This window comes from Ursus maritimus, unplaced genomic scaffold, assembly GCF_017311325.1.
Source record: "Ursus maritimus isolate PB19 unplaced genomic scaffold, ASM1731132v1 scaffold_26, whole genome shotgun sequence".
In the NCBI taxonomy this organism is placed as follows: Eukaryota; Metazoa; Chordata; class Mammalia; order Carnivora; family Ursidae; genus Ursus; species Ursus maritimus.
This window is the reverse complement of record NW_024425119.1, coordinates 40,704,795-40,724,581: the sequence shown is the minus strand read 5'-3', so window position 1 is coordinate 40,724,581 and position 19,787 is coordinate 40,704,795. Positions and strand designations below refer to the sequence as shown.

Genomic DNA, 19,787 nt, shown 5'->3' with positions numbered 1-19,787 from the left:
TCTCAAATCTATAACCCAGTTATCATCTTAAAAACAGGAAAAGAAAAGCAAACTAGACCCAAGACTAGATATTGCATGCAGTATCTAAAATAGGCAAATTCATAAAGTCAGAGACTAGAAGAGAGGTTACTAGAGGGTGGAAGAATGGGCAGTTATTGTTTCATGGAGTTTCTGTTTGGAATGATGCAAAAAGTTCTAGACAAATAATGGTGTTGGTTGCACAGCAATGTAAATGTACTAAATGCCACTATGTTGTTTACTTAAAAATGGTAAATTGTGTATGTATGCATGTATACTCTACCACAATAAAAAAAAATTCCAAAGAAAGCATAAGAAATGATGTTCATTACAACATTATTTATAAACAAGAGAAACAAGTTAATGCTCGCCCATGGAGAAAAATGTATAATTAAATTGTGATACACATGAACAATATTGTGTGTATACTTGAAACGACAGTGAATGAAAAGATTTGAAGATCTCTTAACTGAAAAAGAGCAGATGAATGTCTGCTGTACATTCCTATTCATATAAAGAAAGAAAATTCCTAGATGGATACAGAAAAAACCCTCATTATCTCTGGGGGAAAGAACTGGTGGAATCTGGGAAAGGGAGACTGAATTAATTAATTATTAATTACTTAATATTGTCTGACTTTCTTATAACATGCAAGTATTATTTTCACACTTCAAATTCTGAAATATATAAAAGGAATATATAACTATATATTCTATATGACATATTCTGTAATATATATCATCTATATGACACCCAGATAAACTTAACATTCTCAGTCATAAAAAGTCAATTAAAACAGAATGAAGCACTGCCTCTTAATGAAATTATCACAGGTGGACAAACATTATTCACTTAATCCCTTTGTCCTCCAAGATCACAGCTTCTGAATCACAGAATTTCAGAAATGAAAAGCATGCATTACTTCAAAGCAGCAAACCAGAACCTTAGAGGTAACCTGACATGCCCAAGATCAAAGAGCTTGTGGCTGAAAGCAGCATCAAGGGTTGGAATATAGGATTTCTGGCTCCTGCACCTGTCTTTCTGGGTGCTAAGTCATTTGGATTTAATGAATGATATAAAAATTAATGTGAATCTGTCAATCTCCTAGCAAGAACATTGCTATGTGATGGCTAATTAAAGGAACCATAAACAAAAGCCAAATGGCAGAGAAATGATAATACTTATAATGAAATATATGCATGTTTTTAAAAGATTTATTTATTTTAGTGGGGGAGTGCGTTCGTGTACGAGCCAGGAGAGGGGGTGAGAGAGAAGCAGACTCCCTGTTGAGCTCAGAGCCCAGACACAGGGCTCAATCTCACATCCCTGAGATTATGACCTGAGCCAAAATCAAGCTGGACGTTCAACCAACTGAGCCACTCAGGTGTCGGAATATACATATATATTTTTAACGTTATACCTAAGATCTCAAACAAAATAAAATAAAACAAAACCCAATCAGCTGTAAGAAATGGGAGGTACGGGAAAAATCAAAATGATTATTTGTAGATGATATGCTGACAGATAATCTCCATTAGATATAATAAAGGAATTCAGCAAGGTTCCTGCAGACAGTGACATTTTTTAAAAAAGATCACTGGGGTGCCTGGGTGGCTCAGTTGGTTAAACATCTGCCTTCAGCTCAGGTCATGATCCCAGGGTCCTGGGATGGAGCCTTACATGGGGCTCCCTGCTCAGCGGGGAGTGTACTTCTCCCTCTCCCTCCGCTTGTGGTCTCTCATTTGCTCTCTCTCAAATAAATAAGGTCTTAAAATAATAATAATAATAATAATAATAAACAAACAAATATCAATCACTAAGATACCAAGGAGAGGGAAAAAGCAACAAAAATTACTTTAGGGAAGAAATTATAAAACACAAAGGACCTCAATTAATAAAGAAATATATCATAATGTTACCACAATATTGAATAGTGCAGGGTAAAACTGCCACTGTCTCCAATAAATCAAATATAATTCCATTAATTCCAATATGGTTTTTGTTTGGTTGTTTGTTAGTATTAGACAAACATTCTAAAAGTCATATGGAAAAAAAAGGGTCTAAGAATAACCAAGACAGTCTTAAAAAATACAAGTAAGGAGGGATGATTCTCATTAGGACAAAGGATATTCTAAACCTAAGATAATTAAAACAGTGATATTGGTTCAATAAAGAAAAGACTGATAGAGAACCTAAAGCAGATCTGATAGATGCAACATCACACACAAGTTGTGGAAGGACAGACCAAATTGTTAAGTGTTGAGACAACTGCCTTTCCATTTATGGAAAAAATTAGATTTCTATCATATCCTGTACATTAAATTAATTCCAGATGTATCAAAGACCTAAATCTGACATATAAAATGTTAAAGCTATTAGAAGACCTAGAAGATCTTTATAGCCTCATGTAGGGGAGGGAGATAATAGGGAGAAGCAGAGGAAACAGAATGACAAACGGCAGGTATCTTCATCTCTAAAACAGAAGGTAATAATACCACCTACCACACACCAATAATGAGATTTAAATATGTCCAGTCCTTAGAACAATGCCTGACATACAAGCTCTTAAAAAATGTAAGCTTCTCTCATCTTGGTTCTTCCACTTACTAGTTGTCTGAAGCTGAGTAGGTAACTCTCATACCTCACTTTCCTTACCATAAAATGGAGAAAACAAGAGTACCCACCTTATGAAGTTCTTGTAAGAATTAAATGATGCTATAAAGTGTTTAGAATAGAAACTGATACATATAACGAGCTCAACAGAATATTGTATTGCATTCACAAATCATCATCATCATATTACACAGGGAATAAGTAGCATGTGAAAGTAACCAAAAGTACCAAAGTAAGTGAATGCTCAGGATTCTATTCTTTGTATTTATTTTTATTTTTTTTAAAGTATGCTCCATGCCCAGCACAGAGCCCAATGGCAGGGGCTTGAACTCACAACCTGCAATCAAGAGCTGAGCTAAAATCAAGAGTTGGATGCTTAAATGACTGAGCCACCAGGTGCCCTAGGATTCTATTTTAGATGGTAGCTCTGGGAGCAAATGGAAAATGGAAAAGTGGGGGAAAGCTGAAGGCATAACAGTTAAAAGGCTACTCTAATTGCTCAAGCCTAAACAATGGCAGTAATAACTGAAACAAGTTTTAAAGGTAGATTCCACGGGATCTGAGAAAAGATAAGACCTGTAAAGACAGCGAGCAAGTGTCAGCAATGTGGTGATGCAATTAATTTTGAGATGAGGATGACAGTATTAAGAAAGTTTTCCACCTTTGTTACTAAAAAATTATTCCTGCTCTTCATTCTGATTACCTTTTAAGTTGTCACTTCATGCTGTGTAAAGGTAGGCTTTTTGAAAGAATTGCTACCCTATCAACTAATTTTCTAGCACATCATATGAAATTTCTTTAAAATCATTATAGGTTGTTTTTTTTTTTTTTTTTTAAGATTTTATTTATTTATTTGACAGAGAGAGAGACAGCCAGCGAGAGAGGGAACACAAGCAGGGGGAGTGAGAGAGGAAGAAGCAGGCTCGTAACAGAGGAGCCTGATGTGGGGCTCGATCCCATAACGCCGGGATCACGCCCTGAGCCAAAGGCAGACACTTAACGACTGCGCTACCCAGGCGCCCCTAAAATCATTATAGGTTTTATAAAATATTATCCATATGTGTTTTAAATTCTCAAATAGACAAGAAACAAAAATTTTCCTAACACTAGCTCTACTTACAAATATTTTCTTACCATAATTGGCTTGCCCTGAAATGTTTTAACTTCTTCTCTTAAGTATTTAAAAGCCTGTTAACAAAGCAGAAAATAACTTTTATTAGCATTCAAACACTTCATTAAAGCCATCTTTATTCTATCAACAGTTTGGTATTAGCAACCATCTCCAAACTAAACAATAAAAAATTCTGAAGTCAATTCCATTATGCAGGTGATAAGGAATGAAAAAGTAAAAACACCCCAGCTGAAGTTCACATTTACTGTAGATTAGCTACTATGGATCAATGCAGAAAAAAATGCACAAACTCCAAACAGACCCAAAATATCACTACATATTTATTTAAAAATGGTTCAATCAGACAGTCTTCTAAGATGAGGAATTAAAGGAAAAAAAAATCAGTGGGGTGTCTGGCTGACTCAGTTGGTGGAGTATGCAACTCTTGATCTTGGGATCGAGACTTTGAGCTCCACACTGGGAGTCGAGTTTACTTTAAAAATCAATCAATCAATCAATCAGTGGTTTTAAAATGCTATCAGATGTATTTTCGTTTTTATGTTTCAATGGATTATTACTTCTCTTTAAGTTGGACACGACAACAAGAGTAAATCATTAATGTCAAAATCCCCAAGAATCAGAAAGGAAGTTACATATTTATTGTGGGCCTAGTATGTACATACTAGAAATACCAACTACTGAGTACATGGTTCCCAATCTTTAAATTAATTTTAAAATTGTGTTAATTTTTTTACTGATAGGAAACAAACTTCTTAAATTGAAATTGAAAAAGCTTTAGGAAAATGATCAAAAAGGAAACCAATTAAGAAGTACCACCAAAAAGGTGAACAAGGTGCTCAATAGCTCAACAGTCTTTACAAACACTGCTGTGAGCACGTATTCTCTCAGTTAAAATGTACCACTACCTCTTCTACCACTAGGACTTCAAATCAGAAGAGAAGTTTTCTTCTCACCTGTTGTGCATCTGTGTCTGACTGGAAAGTGATATACCAGTTGCTATTATGGGCGAACTCACAGCTTATCACCTTGGGGCAGTTTTCATTCTTGAACAAAGCTTTAACTTCCTAAAAAAGAAAAACTTAAGTGTAAATTTGTACATGATTTAGAGATAGAATCTTATTTTAATATCAGCAAAACTGAAGGATTTCACTTAGCGGCAAGCTAAATTTTCCTTAACAGTAAAATCTCTCTAGACCTGCTATTATCCAAAACAGGAAAAGTATGTCCTCCATTAACATTTTCATGCATCTTTTTCCCTCCATTTATTTTCATGCATTCTCATTCAATCCAGATGTTCTGTCTACATCAGAGTCACAGATACAAACTCTGTGCAAAGGTATCTTCACTTTACCTAACTGAAACTGAAATTCCAATAACTGAAACCTAGAACAAATATGGGACAAGGAACATGATAACAGTAAAGTCTAACCTGTATTCTAACTCCCTCAAATTTTTACTACAACTGAATTAAAAAAATAACGTCTCTACTTATGCTGAAATTTGCTTCGGTCAAATACTACTCGAAATAAGTAGTGTGTAACCGGCTGAGTTTTGTGACATTTGTGAAATTGGGGAAATATCACCAAGTTCAGTTAATAAAATTCTCATCCAGTCCAGACTTACATTTCTGTAGAACTATCTGTGGGACTGCAACCCACTGATCTCTACCTTCAAAAATCCACTGATATTCTCCAAACATTTCTAATTCTCTTTATATAATGAATTGATTCATTTATTTAAATCTTTTTATTTTCAGCCTTTATTATTCTTTAGGAAGAGTTATGTTCAGAGATTTACTTTCCCAAGTATAAAAAAAGAAGTCTGGATCTAAAGTAATTTTTTCCACCTGACAAGAACCTTTAAGGTCACCACCCCAAATCCCTCATTTTAATTCAAATTTCAGTGATTATTGCCTAAGCTGACTTTCTCTGGCTATCTTAGTCATCTGCAGTTCCTTTACTTTTTTCTAATAAACAGTATATTGCTGCCTTGTTCCTTTTCATTTATTGCTTTTCATGTGACTGTTTCTGTATTCAGAATATAAATTACAGTAACTACAAAAATGATAATATTGGCTAATCTTAAATTTGTTTTACATGCCAAGTACTTCTCTAAATTCTTTATATACTAACTCACTTATTTCTCAGAATTTTATGAGTTACTTTTTACTATTATCCCATTTAACAGATGGGAAAAAACCAAAGCAAAAGAGGTTATGTAACTTATGCAAGATCATAGAGCTTTCAAGTAAAAAGCTGGAATTTAAATCCAGGCAGCTTGGCTTTAGAGTGCAGGCTCATATATTCTACACTGTTTCTTAATAATGCAAATATTCTTCCCATTCTGCAATTTTCCTTTCAATTTGTTACTTTTGACATATAGTTCATAATTTTAAATAGAAGATCTATCTAGTGACAGTTTCTTTTCTAATTTCTCTCACTGTTTCTAAGTTTAGGAAATATTCATTCTGGACAGTTAATACTGAATGAATCTGGGCAAAAAGATTAACTACTAATGTGCCAAATTTATTAGGTGGCAAGAGTCTAAAAATTCTTTTTTAAAAGGCTAACCAATTACCATATTATCATTACTAATTAATCCTCCTCATTTTTAACTTATTATCATTAACATGGCAATTTAGTGTGAAGTTCTGTGGTTCACTGGTTAAGAAACATGGGCTTTGGAATCAGAAAGAGCAAGTTCAAATCAGATTCTGTCATTTAAACAGCCCATGTGTCCTTAGGCAAGTTATTTAACCATACTAAGGCTCAGTTACTTTATCTATAAAACACAGATAACAAAACCCTGGTCTTTAAATTACCATAAAGTACACAGCACAATACTCTGTAGAAACTAATTATTAAATAAATGTTATCATACACACATTACTATATAAAAGGGTCTATTTCAGGATTATATTGTTTCATTCAAGTATTATTTTATTCCTGTATCTGTACCACACCATCTTGATGACTGCAAGTCTGCTTTATATTTGCTAGCTAGAATTAATCTTGACTCTTTTTCTTCTTCATTCCTAAGTTTATTCTTTCAAATGAATACTCAAGTTCCCAAAAGAGCCTATTTATATTTTAACTGCCAGTCAAATCAATAAATTGAGAACTAGTAACATAGCAATACTCAGTCTACCATTCTAAGAACATGGAAATATATCTTCCTCCTCCCTCTGTACCATTCTTCCAGTGTTTCAGAATTTACAAAACAAAATTTATCCTATTCACATAACGATGCGAGGGCACTGACTTACTGTTTACCTCCATTTAAACAGATAAGGAACACTTAGCTTTAACAATGCTTAATAATTTACCTCTATAGGTGTCGTTTCAGGAATCTCTCTAAGAATCACAATACAACGCTTATGACTTGGTCTCACTTTCTCGCCCTTCTCATCAACTTGTACCATAGGAGAAGCTAAAATTTAAAAAAGCGTTTCATTCAAAAGTGACAAGGAGAGATATTAATATTGCCATTAAAAACTCTTTATTTCTATTTGCAAGTGAATAAATTAGCAGAGCCTAATATCCTCAAGAAATTAAATTATAGAACCAAAGATTACAGTTATAACAAAATACTTTGAGATTAATATATAAGAAACACTGTCAAATGTTATTCTTTGAACAAATACACAGAGTACCTATTTGTGTCTTGGCACTGTGTTGGGGCTGAAAAACTTTCAGGAGTATACGACACATATCTAACAAGGCAAAATTGCCTTGTGGACAATTAGTGAATACTGGATTTCTGGAGATAATAAAAATCAGTGTATTTGCATTCCACTCTTGTAAATGGATTACAGTATTGCCTTCTGACATGTGAAGAAATTCTTCTTAAAATTCAAGTCTAAGAAGCACTTAAACCAAGAATTAAACTCAAATGATTATAACTTCCCTTGATTTTAACATATTTATTCCTACATACTATTACAGACACTGAGAAGCCATCTTTTAGATGCTGATTTTGAGGAAATATGTAATGAAGATAGTATCATCAAGTGAAAACTGTTATTTCTAGTCCCTTCAGAGAAATAATATGCCACATCTCTCTGAACAGGTAAGCAGTAAGAATAAAAGAAACAGGGAAGAAGAGCTGGGTTTAAGCACTAGGTTCTAGCCCTTAAGTGGAAGATTCTGCTGGTCTCTTGGCTGATTTTTTTTTTCTGATGACAAGACTGGGTTGTTTTAAGAAACCACTGCACAAACCAGAGATTTCATAAATGTTTTCAGCCCTCTGAGAATGGAAATCTTCTACTCTCATATAAGCCTATTATTGGACTTGGGTGTATTTAACTTTTAAACATTTTCAACAACACATTTCATATCAAAGTGAAGAGCTGCCTTTATTCAGTCAAGTAGTTAAAACTTTGGTAAGGTTTTGCTAAGAAAGGTTAGCAAGAAATACTGATAATAAGACACAAAAACCATTAAAAATGCTTAGAACCTCGAATTCTACACCAAACTTTAGAGTAGTATTTGTCAAACTACAGACTGCAATTCTCTAACAGGTTGTGAAATCAATTTAGAAAACAAAACAAAGCAAAAGAGCCAATTCCAAGCATTTAGTATTAATCTGAATAATTAACATTTCAGTTGTATGTGGGTAGGTGGTGTGTGTGTCTGCTGGGCCATAATGTAAAATGTACTCCTTACTTGGGTTCAAAAGTTTGAAACAATGCTTTAGAAGATGTGATAATGATACATATAACTTTCTAACAGCCTAGTAAACTGAGATTAATTGCTTATACTTAAGTGGGTATCAAGATGAACCACCAAGGTACAGAATTGATATGGAAGCTATATACCAAGTCAGTAAAAATAAATTATTACAACAGAATAACAAAAAATAGTTAACAATGTCCTGCCTGGTGAACATAGCTTAATGTATAGAATTGTGGAATCACTATGTTGTATACCTGAAAAAATACATTATATGTCAACTACAATTTAAAAAAACAAAAATAAATGGCCAACAAAAACAAAAAATTCCCTGATCAGAAATCAAAAGAATATTTAGCTTTTTGACTTTAAAAAATAAGCTAAAAGGTAGGATTTACATACATCTCAACACTTCAAGAATTAGATCAGGGTCCGTGGTCAGCTTTTTTATTTCTTCCATGTTGGCAACTGTCCAAATTGGGATGAACTGATCACTGTCCATTTGAGATATCAGGTAAAGATCCTTTGACAAATTTTCTCTGAAAGGAATAAACAAAATCAAAATCAAGAGTCCCATAAAACAAAGAATTCTCAAAAAGCACCTAAAGAGGTGCCTTATTCACTTTTGTCACTAAGTCTAGTTAAACAAAATTATTTTACCAGAAATAACACAGTGAACTATGAAAATACCCATACACAACAAATACACTCTAACAACTTTCAGAAAGTTTCTGAATCACCAAATACATCATGCCCAAAAGTTTTTTTTTTTTTATAATGATTTTTTATTATATTATGTTAGTCACCATACAGTACATCCCCGGTTTTCTATGTAAATTCCCAAAAGTTTTGAACAAGGGAACTGTATGGAAGTATACTGATATGGAAAGAGGCTTAATAAAATATTATATACAGTGTAGTTCCATCTTATAAACACTTTATCACTGATGTTAGAATATGTATATGGGGGAAAATTACAGCTTCGACTATAAGTTTAACTGTAAAGGATTTAAAATTTCCAAATGATTGTATTTTTTAAGTATGTTTGGCTTTTTATTTAAATTTAATAAATTTAAAACTAAATTTAAAACATTGAAAATGATCCTTTAAGATACATTTCTAAAAAAGATATAAACACTTCTATCTTACATATAAAATCTTACGTAACAAATTGAAGTAAAATCATACTCATCTTGTTTAATTCACATCAGATCTTTGAAGCAGTCTAGTTATAAATAGCTGTAAGTCTTTGCTTAAAAGCCCTCTTTTCTGAATGACCCTATTTAAAACTGAAACCACCCAAGCACTCGATTCCCCTTCTCTTGCTTACAGTGCTCTAAATTTTTTTCCATAGTGCTTATCACCTAGCACATTTCTAAGGTGTTTATTATGCTTTTTAAAAAATTGTTTTTTTTTTGTTTCCTCCAGCCAGAATACAGGTTCCATGAAGAATCTTTGTTGTTCAAAATGTACAAGGCACTAGTGCCTGGCAAAGGGTAGGGCCAAAGGCCTCTACATTCAAGTTTAATTAAAATAAAGTAATTACTTTTTAAAAATTACAACTGTCAACAGGTTGTTTTGGGGACAAAAAATAATAGAGAAGATACCAGCAAAAGTTAAACTCACTTTAGCATAAAAGGAGGAACACAGTAATAATACCTTCACCAAGATATTCTTTTTTTGCTATTTATTATAGAGGGAGGGGCAGAGGGCGAGGAGAGACAGAATCTTAGGCAGGCTCTATGCCCAGAGCAGACCCCAACACGGGCTTGATCTTACAAGCCTGAGATCATGACCTGAGCTGAAATCAAGAGCTGGATGCTAAACTGACTGAGCCGCCCAGGTGCCCCTGTCCACATATTTACACAACTAAAAAGTTGTAGCCTAAATCAACTCTGACTTTTAGCGTGTCTGTTGTTATAAAACCTTGGTCAAACCTTTTTTTTTTTTTTTAAATCTGAGAAAGAGAGCGAGAGACAGCATGAGAGAGAGAGATCACGAGCACGGGGAAGGGGTAGAGGGAGAAGCAAGACTCCCTACTGAGCAGGGAGCCTGATGCTGAACTCATGACCCGAGCTGAAGGCAGATGCTTAACGAATGAGCCACTCAGGCACCCCAAACCTTTTTTTAAAAGATTTTATTTATTTGAGAGAGAGTGAGAGAGCATGTGTGCGTGATTGTGCATGAGCAGGGGTAGGGTCAGAGGGAGAGGGAGAAGCAGACTCCATGCTGAGCACGGAGCCCGACGCAGGGTTCGATCCCATGATTCTGAGGTCATGACCTGAGCTGAAGTCAGATGCTTAACCGACTGAGCCACCCAGGCACCCCAACCTTGGTCAAACTCTTTTAAGAAATTATATCTCATCAGAAGTCAAATTAATGGATATAAATCACACCTATGATTTGACTACTCATGACTAATACTCGATATGTACTAATAACAATTTTGCTGAGCCAAAAGCGTCAATTGCATAGTTGGTTTGAACTGTATCAAAGTTCTGAGTAAGATGTGGTAGACCATGACAAACCAGTGCTCCTGTTGCAAAAACTGAAACAGCCTGGCTAAATTACAAAAATCACACTTCAGGAGATGAAGGAAAGAAGCTACAAGAACAAAATGAAATTCCAGAAAGATGATCTTTCTTACCTGAGGGGTCTGCAGATCTGGGACCAAAGGGAAACAGCAGAGCTTTAGGCAGTTGCACAGAACTGGCACTGGAAACTGGAAACTAAAGGAGCTCCTAACATACAGCAGATTTCCCCCCATATAACATTTCCTGAGTTCTAAGGAGGAAGATGGGAAACTGGAGCCAGGCTGAAAAGGCAGAGTTAACATTTCTGTGGTTTTGTGGAAGTTCCAGTGAAAGGAAGAAACTTGCATCAAACACAAAACAAGTGTCTCCCACAAGACATCTGCCAGATTTTGAAACTTACAGGGTTAAGAGACTAAAGAGCTAATCTCAAACCTCTTAAGAACAGGACTAAATCTCCCTTGGTGTTTCAGGATTGAGGTAGCAGAAAACAGACTTCTAAATCAAAAGACTGAAAAGGTCATGCCCAAGGAACAGAGATAAATCAGAGGCAGACTGAGTCCAATTAAAGTGGCTGCTCAGTCCTAACCCAGTTCAATTCCTGACTGGACTGAAGCAATCAATCTGCTTCTGCCTACCAGAGGAAAGCTCAAATCTTGTCTAGAGGGAAAAATTATGTCACTTGCAGCTCCTAGCTGCTTTTACATGTAATGTCCAGCATATAATCAAAATTTATAAGACATGCAAAAAGGCAGGACATTACGACAAAGAGAAAAAACTCAAATATAAGCAGACACACAAATGATCCAGTTAGTAGGCAAAGATTTTTAAATAACTATTAGAAGTATATTACAGAAAATGAATTGTATTGCAGGAACAAATGACTAAAGAAAGAGACTCCCACTTTTATCGTTTTATCCTCACTAGATTATAAAGGCAAAGAATAAAAAGGAAGGGAAAAAAGGAGGAGCTATTTAGGATAAAGAATCAACTAGACCTGAGTCAAGAGTATATTATGTGTAAAGAAATAAAGAAGTCTAGGGGTACCTGGCTGGCTCAGTCGGTGGAACACGTGACTCTTGATTTCAGGGTCCTGAGTTCAAGCCCTATGTTGGGCATAGAGCTTACTTAGAAAGTAAATAAATTTAAAAAAATAATAAAAAGGGAAAAAAGAAATAAAGAAGTCTATGATAAAATCCAGGTTTCTAGCTTGAAAAATTGGTTTACTGGTTCTACCTCTCACCACATATAGAAAAATAGAAGGCATTACCTTTGCATGCATATCCAAACTTCTATTTCAGAAGGGGCAGTTTTACAACACTAGGTTTTAGGACATCTAAACTAAAAATATACCTATATAACTGTTATCTGTAAATAAGACCTCTTGGGGGCTCCTGGATGGCTCAGTTGGTTAAGTGTCTAACTCCTGGTTTTGGCTCAGGTCATAATCTCAGAGTCATGAGATTAAGGCCCATGTCAGGCTTGTGCTCAGTGCAGAGTTGGCTTGAGATTCCCTCCCTCCCCCTCTGCCCTTCCCCTTGCCCCGCACATGCACTCTCTCTCTAAAATAAATAAATTAATTAAAAAAAAAAAAAAAAAAAAAAGATGCCTGGGTGGCCAGTCAGTTAAGAATCTGCCTTAGGATCCTGGGATCGAGTCCCACACTGGGCTCCCTGCTCAGCATGGAGCCTGCTTCTCCCTCTGCCTGCCGCTCCCCCCGCTTATTCTTGCTCTCTGACAAATAAATAAAATCTTAAAAAAAAAAAAAAAAAAGACATCTGGAAATGTTTGCCTGAAAGAAACCCTTATTTAATAGAAGATACTAGTAACATAAATTCCATGCCCATCATAACTCCATGATCAAAGGTTACACAAGCCAGCTACTAAAAATATATATTAAGAGATAACCACTGTTTTGAGAACCCTAAACCTGAATATGTTTATAGGAAAAGTATCCAATAGCCAATCCAAAAGTAATCCAATCCAGTATTTCATTATCCTTCTACTAAGACTAGATTCTTTGCATATTCAATTAGAGACTACATCTTTAAATTTAGTTAAGTAATATGCTAAAGAATATACCAAAAAAATCAGGAAAATACATCACTGAAGGAAATTAAAACCACCATTCTTTCACTATTTCACAGGTATTTTACATCTACTAACCAAACAATTCAAAAAATGAGAAATCTCAAAAAATATGAATAACATACCGGGAGAAACAGAATTCCAACTGTTTCTTCAGACATTCTTTTAGGTCTTCTGTAGAAATTGCTGAATTACTTTCTCCTTAAGGTAGAAAAGAGAGGAAAAAAGTTAATACCAAATTACCATAGGTAGTAAACATTACGTATAGTTGTACTCAGAATGCATCACAAAGTACACACAATTAAAACTCACAACAAAACTATTATTTTTAGATTTCAACTGAATTCTAACAAAGTCGAATTTTAACCTATCTATTCTTTCTTTAGATAGATTTCAGATCAGTCTAAAATTATTGTAGCAAGTAATGAACAAAGCACCATTAATACTAAAGGTACTTGGCTACCCTATTGTCAAACTCTACCCTAAAAACTTTAAAAATGTGGTAACTACTTACTCCTTTAATGAAAGCTCAAAGAACAAAAGTAATAGTAATCTAAATTTGAAGGAACTAGCTAAACAAGCTGGGATATACATATCTGTATTATTGTTACTAAATCTGATGTTAGTCATACTTCTTCAACTTTTATCTCTTAATACTCTTTTCTTTTCATTCCTTGATTATAGAGCACTCTATCTTCCTAGGAATATTTAAAACACTCAAACATCCAAAGGATCAAATCAACTCTAACAGTCCTCTATGCCTTCAAGTATTTAAACCCAGAACACAAGACTTTTTTCAGAACTCAAGCCTGGAAAACCATCACTCTTTTATTAAAATCTTACACAAAACATTACAGACTCAAAGCATGTAATCTGTCCTCTTCTTAAAAAAAGCATTAGTGATTACATAGGCTAATTTCCTTTAAATACAAATAATAGAATGTATATATAAAGATAAGTAAATTTTGTGCATGATTTTACCACTACCTTGTCTTAGTACTCAAGATTCAAAGTGATAGAAGATATTTACTTCATTAAAAATGAATATAAGCATTCTATTTCTATGTACATGCAATCCTAATACAAAATCCAACCACCCAAATGTGCTACCTAAAAATGAGCAATAATTTCATTTAACTTTTCAATGTCATTACAGGAAACTTATTAAAATACCAACTGGTTGCTACATTACTAAAACCAACTCTATGTTTAAAGTACCCAGTGATTAGGTATATTATGACCACAGTAGGGAGGAGAACCTACCACCTTAAATTATTACATGGAAGTATCACCCATGCCACTTCAGAAATCAAGTTACAAATTGGCAAAACTTAGAAATCTAGTCCAAATATTTATAATAAATAAGGAAATTGAAGACAAAGGTTTATATATCTTGCCTGAAGTCACAGAACGAACTAAAGCAGAAAGAGAAAACAGTACTCCTTATTACATTTATTTTCCAAAGAGATCCTTTAAATCAGAAAAATTAAGTTTGGTAGTTGGGGTCTTTGGTCTATTGTTAGTTTCTTTTAAATCTCATCCATTTTAAATCCAAGCCAACTACTAACCCATGCTAATTAAATAAATGTGAAAAAAATAGTTCACAAGTTGAACTGTAGTAGAACCATGTTTTTAATACAGCCATTTTCTCAAAATTAATCCCTGCAAATTCACATTTACAAATGTATTTCACACTAACAAAAGCAATGGGAAATTGACAGAACTTGCACTGATCCCAACTAACAGACCAAGACACCTGGGCTCTCTGAAAAATTATAATTCAGGTCTCTTTTAACTATACTATTTTTTCCTTTTATCTTTAATTTCACACTCCCTTTTAATAGGATGTTTAAACATTCTTTTTAAATCACAAGTTTCATGTTTGTACATTTGAAAATAGTACTTATAAAAATAACGTAGCATTTCATCAACATACAGTTCTTTGCAAATAAAAAAACAGATTGATGAATGTCAAAGGTTTATTAAAACAATGATAGGGGAAAAACACTAGGGTACTGTATGCTTGTTTTACCAATAAAAGCATAAAGTTTACCAGAAACATCATATATTTGGTAACTCAGATCTTCTGGCCCTAAAATCATTCCATCGGTTGATTCTTCAATGCCTATAGTATTTCTGGTGGCTTCACAAGATGAATACATTACTTCATATTCCTTACACATATCATCTGAAAGCTCTGTATTACCTGTATTAGAGAAAACATACTGAAAGTAAATAGGAATTCTTTAAATCCTATCTTCAGGAACTCTGGGCACTAGGTCTTCTATAATTAGACTTTAAGGAATTCTACCAGTTGGGATAATGTCCACATGGTTGTAATAAGAGTTCTCTTCCTGAGGAACGTAAGTTTACCATTATGGACAAGCTAAAATGATTATCAATAATTTAAACTTATACAGCATTATCTGTATACTATCTATGTGCAGCTTCATGTACTTTATTCACTTGATTCTCAGAAAATCCTATGCCAAAGTAATTATTATTAATGTTTTACAGACAAAAGAAACAAGAACAGAGAAGTTATGTCATTTACCCAAAGTCAAACAGTGAGTAAATAGCATTGCCAGTGACGGTATATCAAAACTAATTTATAACTACCATATCGTAAGTGGGTTAAATGCCAGACCCAAAGATACAGCTACTATGTGAAATCAGTGACAATCCATTCATACTAAACATAAGTAAGCACTATGTACAAACTACATGTTAAACATTTATAAATATATTTAATCAAATAATCAGAAGATACACCCCAAAGTTTTATAAACTGATTTGGCCATATGTTCAACCAAAATATGATTTGTACTGATGAAGCATTTAGGACGTACCCTCAGGATGAGACCCTGATGTGGCTGCTGTTTCATGCCAAGAGCTTTCAGTTCCATGAGTTACTTGAGTGGCATCAGTATTTCCAGGAGGAATTTCTTGCCATACTTTGGCATTAGGATTTAAGCCAGTTCCTTTAGATGTTACCTGCTAAATAATCAAACAGTCTATTTGTAAATTTAAAAAGTGCATTAAAATTACAAATTTAGATAACAGACTTTTATTTTAGTTAAACGTGAAGGAAACCCCAATAATATTAAGTAATTTAATAACAAATATTAAATAATATTTTAAAGTTTTGGGCTAATCTTGAAAATAAATCTTTTTAAGGAGATGGACTAGAAACGTACATGTATAAAACTTAGCTACCTATACAATAAAAAACCTAACTCTATGAACAATTAACACAGAAATGCCGTTTTACCCAATATACTTGCAAATGTCATAAAAATGTATTTAAACTTCACTGATCTTTGGCACTTTTTTTTTTTTAAAGATTTTATTTATTTATTTGACAGAGAGAGACAGCCAGCGAGAGAGGGAACACAAGCAGGGGGAGTGGGAGAGGAAGAAGCAGGCTCCCAACGGAGGAGCCTGATGTGGGGCTCGATCCCAGGACTCTGGGATCACGCCCTGAGCCGAAGGCAAACGCCTAACGACTGCGCCACCCAGGCGCCCCTTTGGCACTATTTTTTTGTGTATTTACAGCAAACTGAGTTATCCAGAATGATTTTCCAGAGAATGTAATTTTTACTGCCATCTATGCTGTGACAGAGATCTTTGAGTCTGAATGATTCTATCAATGGAAAATTTTCCCAAGTCAGAAACAGCAATCTGGAGCATCTGGATGACTCAGTAAGTAGACAGAGCATGCAACTCTTGATCTTGGGGTCATGAGTTCAAGCCTCATGTTGGATGTATAGATTACTTAAAAATAAAATCTTAAAAAAAAAAAAAACCAACAAAACAGCAATCTGCCTTGGATTGTGCTTTTCCATTTGTTCTGAATGTGTATATTCTTAATGTCCACAACATAACTAATTGCCATTTAAAGTAATCTTCTGCATACATCATTTAATCACAGACACACAGAGGTAAAAAGCAGAAACGCATCATGGTGTGGGAAATGGAGAAGAGTATTCAAAAGGTAAAGGAAGACGAAGCAAGCAGGATGTACAAATATATTTCTTTTATGTTGTTAAACCAAACAACAGGACTTGATCCTTCTCAAGTGCATTAATGACCTTTCAGAAAGTTTACACCCTGTCCAGAAAATTACTTTTAACTGTCCTCTCAGCGTTAGGCCTCTCCCTGGATGGCAGGCACCAGAAGGTAGATTCAAAGGGAAAAGAATTAATTATTCAAGTTTATGACCTGCAGATACTGGGAATTCAGCTTTCATGAAAAATAACTGGCACACACTGAATTTATCATTTAAATTTGTCAGAAATTCTGTCTACCTGGAGGGAGTTCTTACCACTGGCTCCGGCTCATGGGGTGGTTAAAAAAAAAAAAAAAGGCCTTTAAGGCATCACCAACACTAAACATGGCAACCAAAGCAGGACTCTGGGTAGGCAGAACTGCAGAGCTCCCAGAGTTGCTAAGAAGACAGCTTTTGGGAGGCCTGACTATACTTCTGCAATTAATTATATCCCATGAAATTCCCCTGTAATCTTTTAATCTAACAAACCATTCTTTTACTTGAGTTTTAAGTTTCCATACTGTGCAATTAATATGACCGACATGACTTATATGTAGGAACCAATAAAACACTGTTTCCTTGTTACAGCTTGCCATGTATTTTTTGATTGCTTCCTTTTACCAACTGAAACACAATTTGGGCAAAAGGGGAAAGCTCAGACACAATGTCCTTTTCCATGTCAAGGTTCATTCATCTCTTGGGAGCAAGGGCTGAGCCTTAAAATGGTGGTGGCAGTGGGCAGTATTTTATCGTTGACACTGTTTAGAACTGTCTGTTATAGGACAATAACAAGCATAGCCCTTTTAGTCAATTTTATTATTGTTTTAAAAATTCTCTACAGATAATATACCCCCTTTCTGCCTTTACTATGGCAGTACCCTCCCAGAACCTTACCTTTGGAGCTAATTTTGATTTAGTAATTTAGGTATAGCTTAATTTCTGACTGATGGCAGGAAAGAACCGTGAAGAGCTTGTGACAGCCTAGCTTTCCTGTCAGTGAACAGCATTTAATTGTATATTAAACACTTTAATAGAATAAAATGTATTTACAAACTTACCCTCCATCACCTTCCTCGATTCTGAGAATACCAGTGATGTATTCTCAGGAAATGGGAAATTTCCCAAGGAAATGGCAATTAATGAAGACTACAGTTTTCAGAAAGAGAAATCAAATTTCTGAGTCTTGATAAATTCAATGAAAAAGTAAAAAAATAAAGTGGGCCAAATACTAGAAATACCCCTCATTTATAGAATTATTATGCAGAGTAGTATGTGGCTTTAATAAAGCAAAATAGAATTATTTCAAGGTACTTAATAATTACTACCTAAACATAGAATGGTTGAGGCCCTAGAATCATACTCGAATTCAAAACCCAGCTCTGACATTAACAATTTTTTTAAAAATATTTTATTTATTTGACAGAAAGAGCGAGAGCATGTAAGCAGAGGGAGCAGCAGAGAGAGGGAGAAGCAGGCTCCCCACTGGGCAGGGAGCCTGATGTGGGGCCTGGGATCATGATCCAAGCTAAAGGCAGATGCTTAACTGACTGAGCCATCCAGGTGCCCCTCACAGTAACAATTGTATGATCATGGGAAAACCTAACTCATATCTCTCGATTTTTCACAACTATAAATTGTGGTAAGAACCAAAAAAAAAAAAAATTTTTTTTTTTAAAGATTTTATTTATTTATGAGAGAGCGAGCAAAAGAGAGAGCAGGAGAGAGAAGCTGACTCCCCGCTGACCAGGGAGCCCAACATGAGGCTCAATCCCAGGACCCCACAATCATGACCTGAGCCAAAGGCAGATGCTTAACCCACTGAGCCACCCAGGAGCCCCAAGAACTAAATTATATTAATAATGGAAAAGCAATTAACACTCAGTATAATACTCCAAATCCTTTTTTATAAGGCACGTTGGTTTTGAACAGAAGGTAATCAACTGTCTCACTCTCAAAAGTATACTAACACAAACACTAATGCACTGTATCAAAATAATTGCAAGGTGAAGTTAAATGTAAACTATCACGTTATAGAAAGTTCGCTTTGAAGAAACAGTCACTAATCACAAAAGATAAACTGATGACTACAGAACAAAACTGCAACAAAAAAACCCAAAAAATACAGAAAGTTGGCTTTGAAGAAACAGGTACTCATCATAAAAGATAAACTGATTACTACAGAATAAAACAGCAACAAAAAAAAAAACCCAAAAAATAAAGACTAGATAAATAAAATTCTAGAAAAAAAAACATATATGCACACAAGTAGGAAAATAAAGTACCACTTAACACTTACTAGATTAGCAAAGCACTTAAAAATAATTCCCACATAGGCATAAAATTTGCAAACTCATTTTTTAAAAAGATTATTTATTTGAGAGAGAGAGAGAGAGAGACAGTGAGCACAAGCCAGGGTGTGGGGGGGGAATAGAGAGAGAAGCAGGCTCCCCACTGAGCAAGGAGCCCGATGCAGGGCTGGATCCCAGGACCCCAGGATCATGACCTAAGCCCAAGGCAGATGCTTAAAACTGACTAAGCCACCCAGGTGGCCTGCAAACTCGTTCTTTAACAGAGACTGTATAAAAGGGTGCACCTCATATTCTCACATATTAGCATTATTTATAAGAGCCAACAAATGGAAATAACCCAAACGGATAAGGAATAAGGGAAATCATGACAGTCACTAG

At 34.8% G+C, this 19,787-nt stretch overlaps 1 protein-coding gene across 6 annotated transcripts in view; it reads right to left on the bottom strand.

The window, feature by feature from the left end:
* LARP4 (La ribonucleoprotein 4) overlaps window positions 1-19,787 on the bottom strand; it is a 68,123-nt gene that overhangs the window by 29,984 nt on the left and 18,352 nt on the right. For 5 of the 6 annotated variants that reach the window (XM_040642442.1, XM_040642439.1, XM_040642441.1 and 2 more), the window contains exons 2-8: window positions 15,902-16,049; window positions 15,106-15,258; window positions 13,178-13,253; window positions 8,836-8,972; window positions 7,089-7,192; window positions 4,717-4,827; window positions 3,766-3,819 (exon numbers count right to left, since the gene is read on the bottom strand). In XM_040642442.1, the coding sequence (XP_040498376.1) occupies window positions 3,766-3,819; window positions 4,717-4,827; window positions 7,089-7,192; window positions 8,836-8,972; window positions 13,178-13,253; window positions 15,106-15,258; window positions 15,902-16,049 (783 nt within the window). The remainder of the gene's footprint in view (window positions 1-3,765; window positions 3,820-4,716; window positions 4,828-7,088; window positions 7,193-8,835; window positions 8,973-13,177; window positions 13,254-15,105; window positions 15,259-15,901; window positions 16,050-19,787) is intronic. The other variant, XM_040642440.1, reaches the window with a different exon arrangement.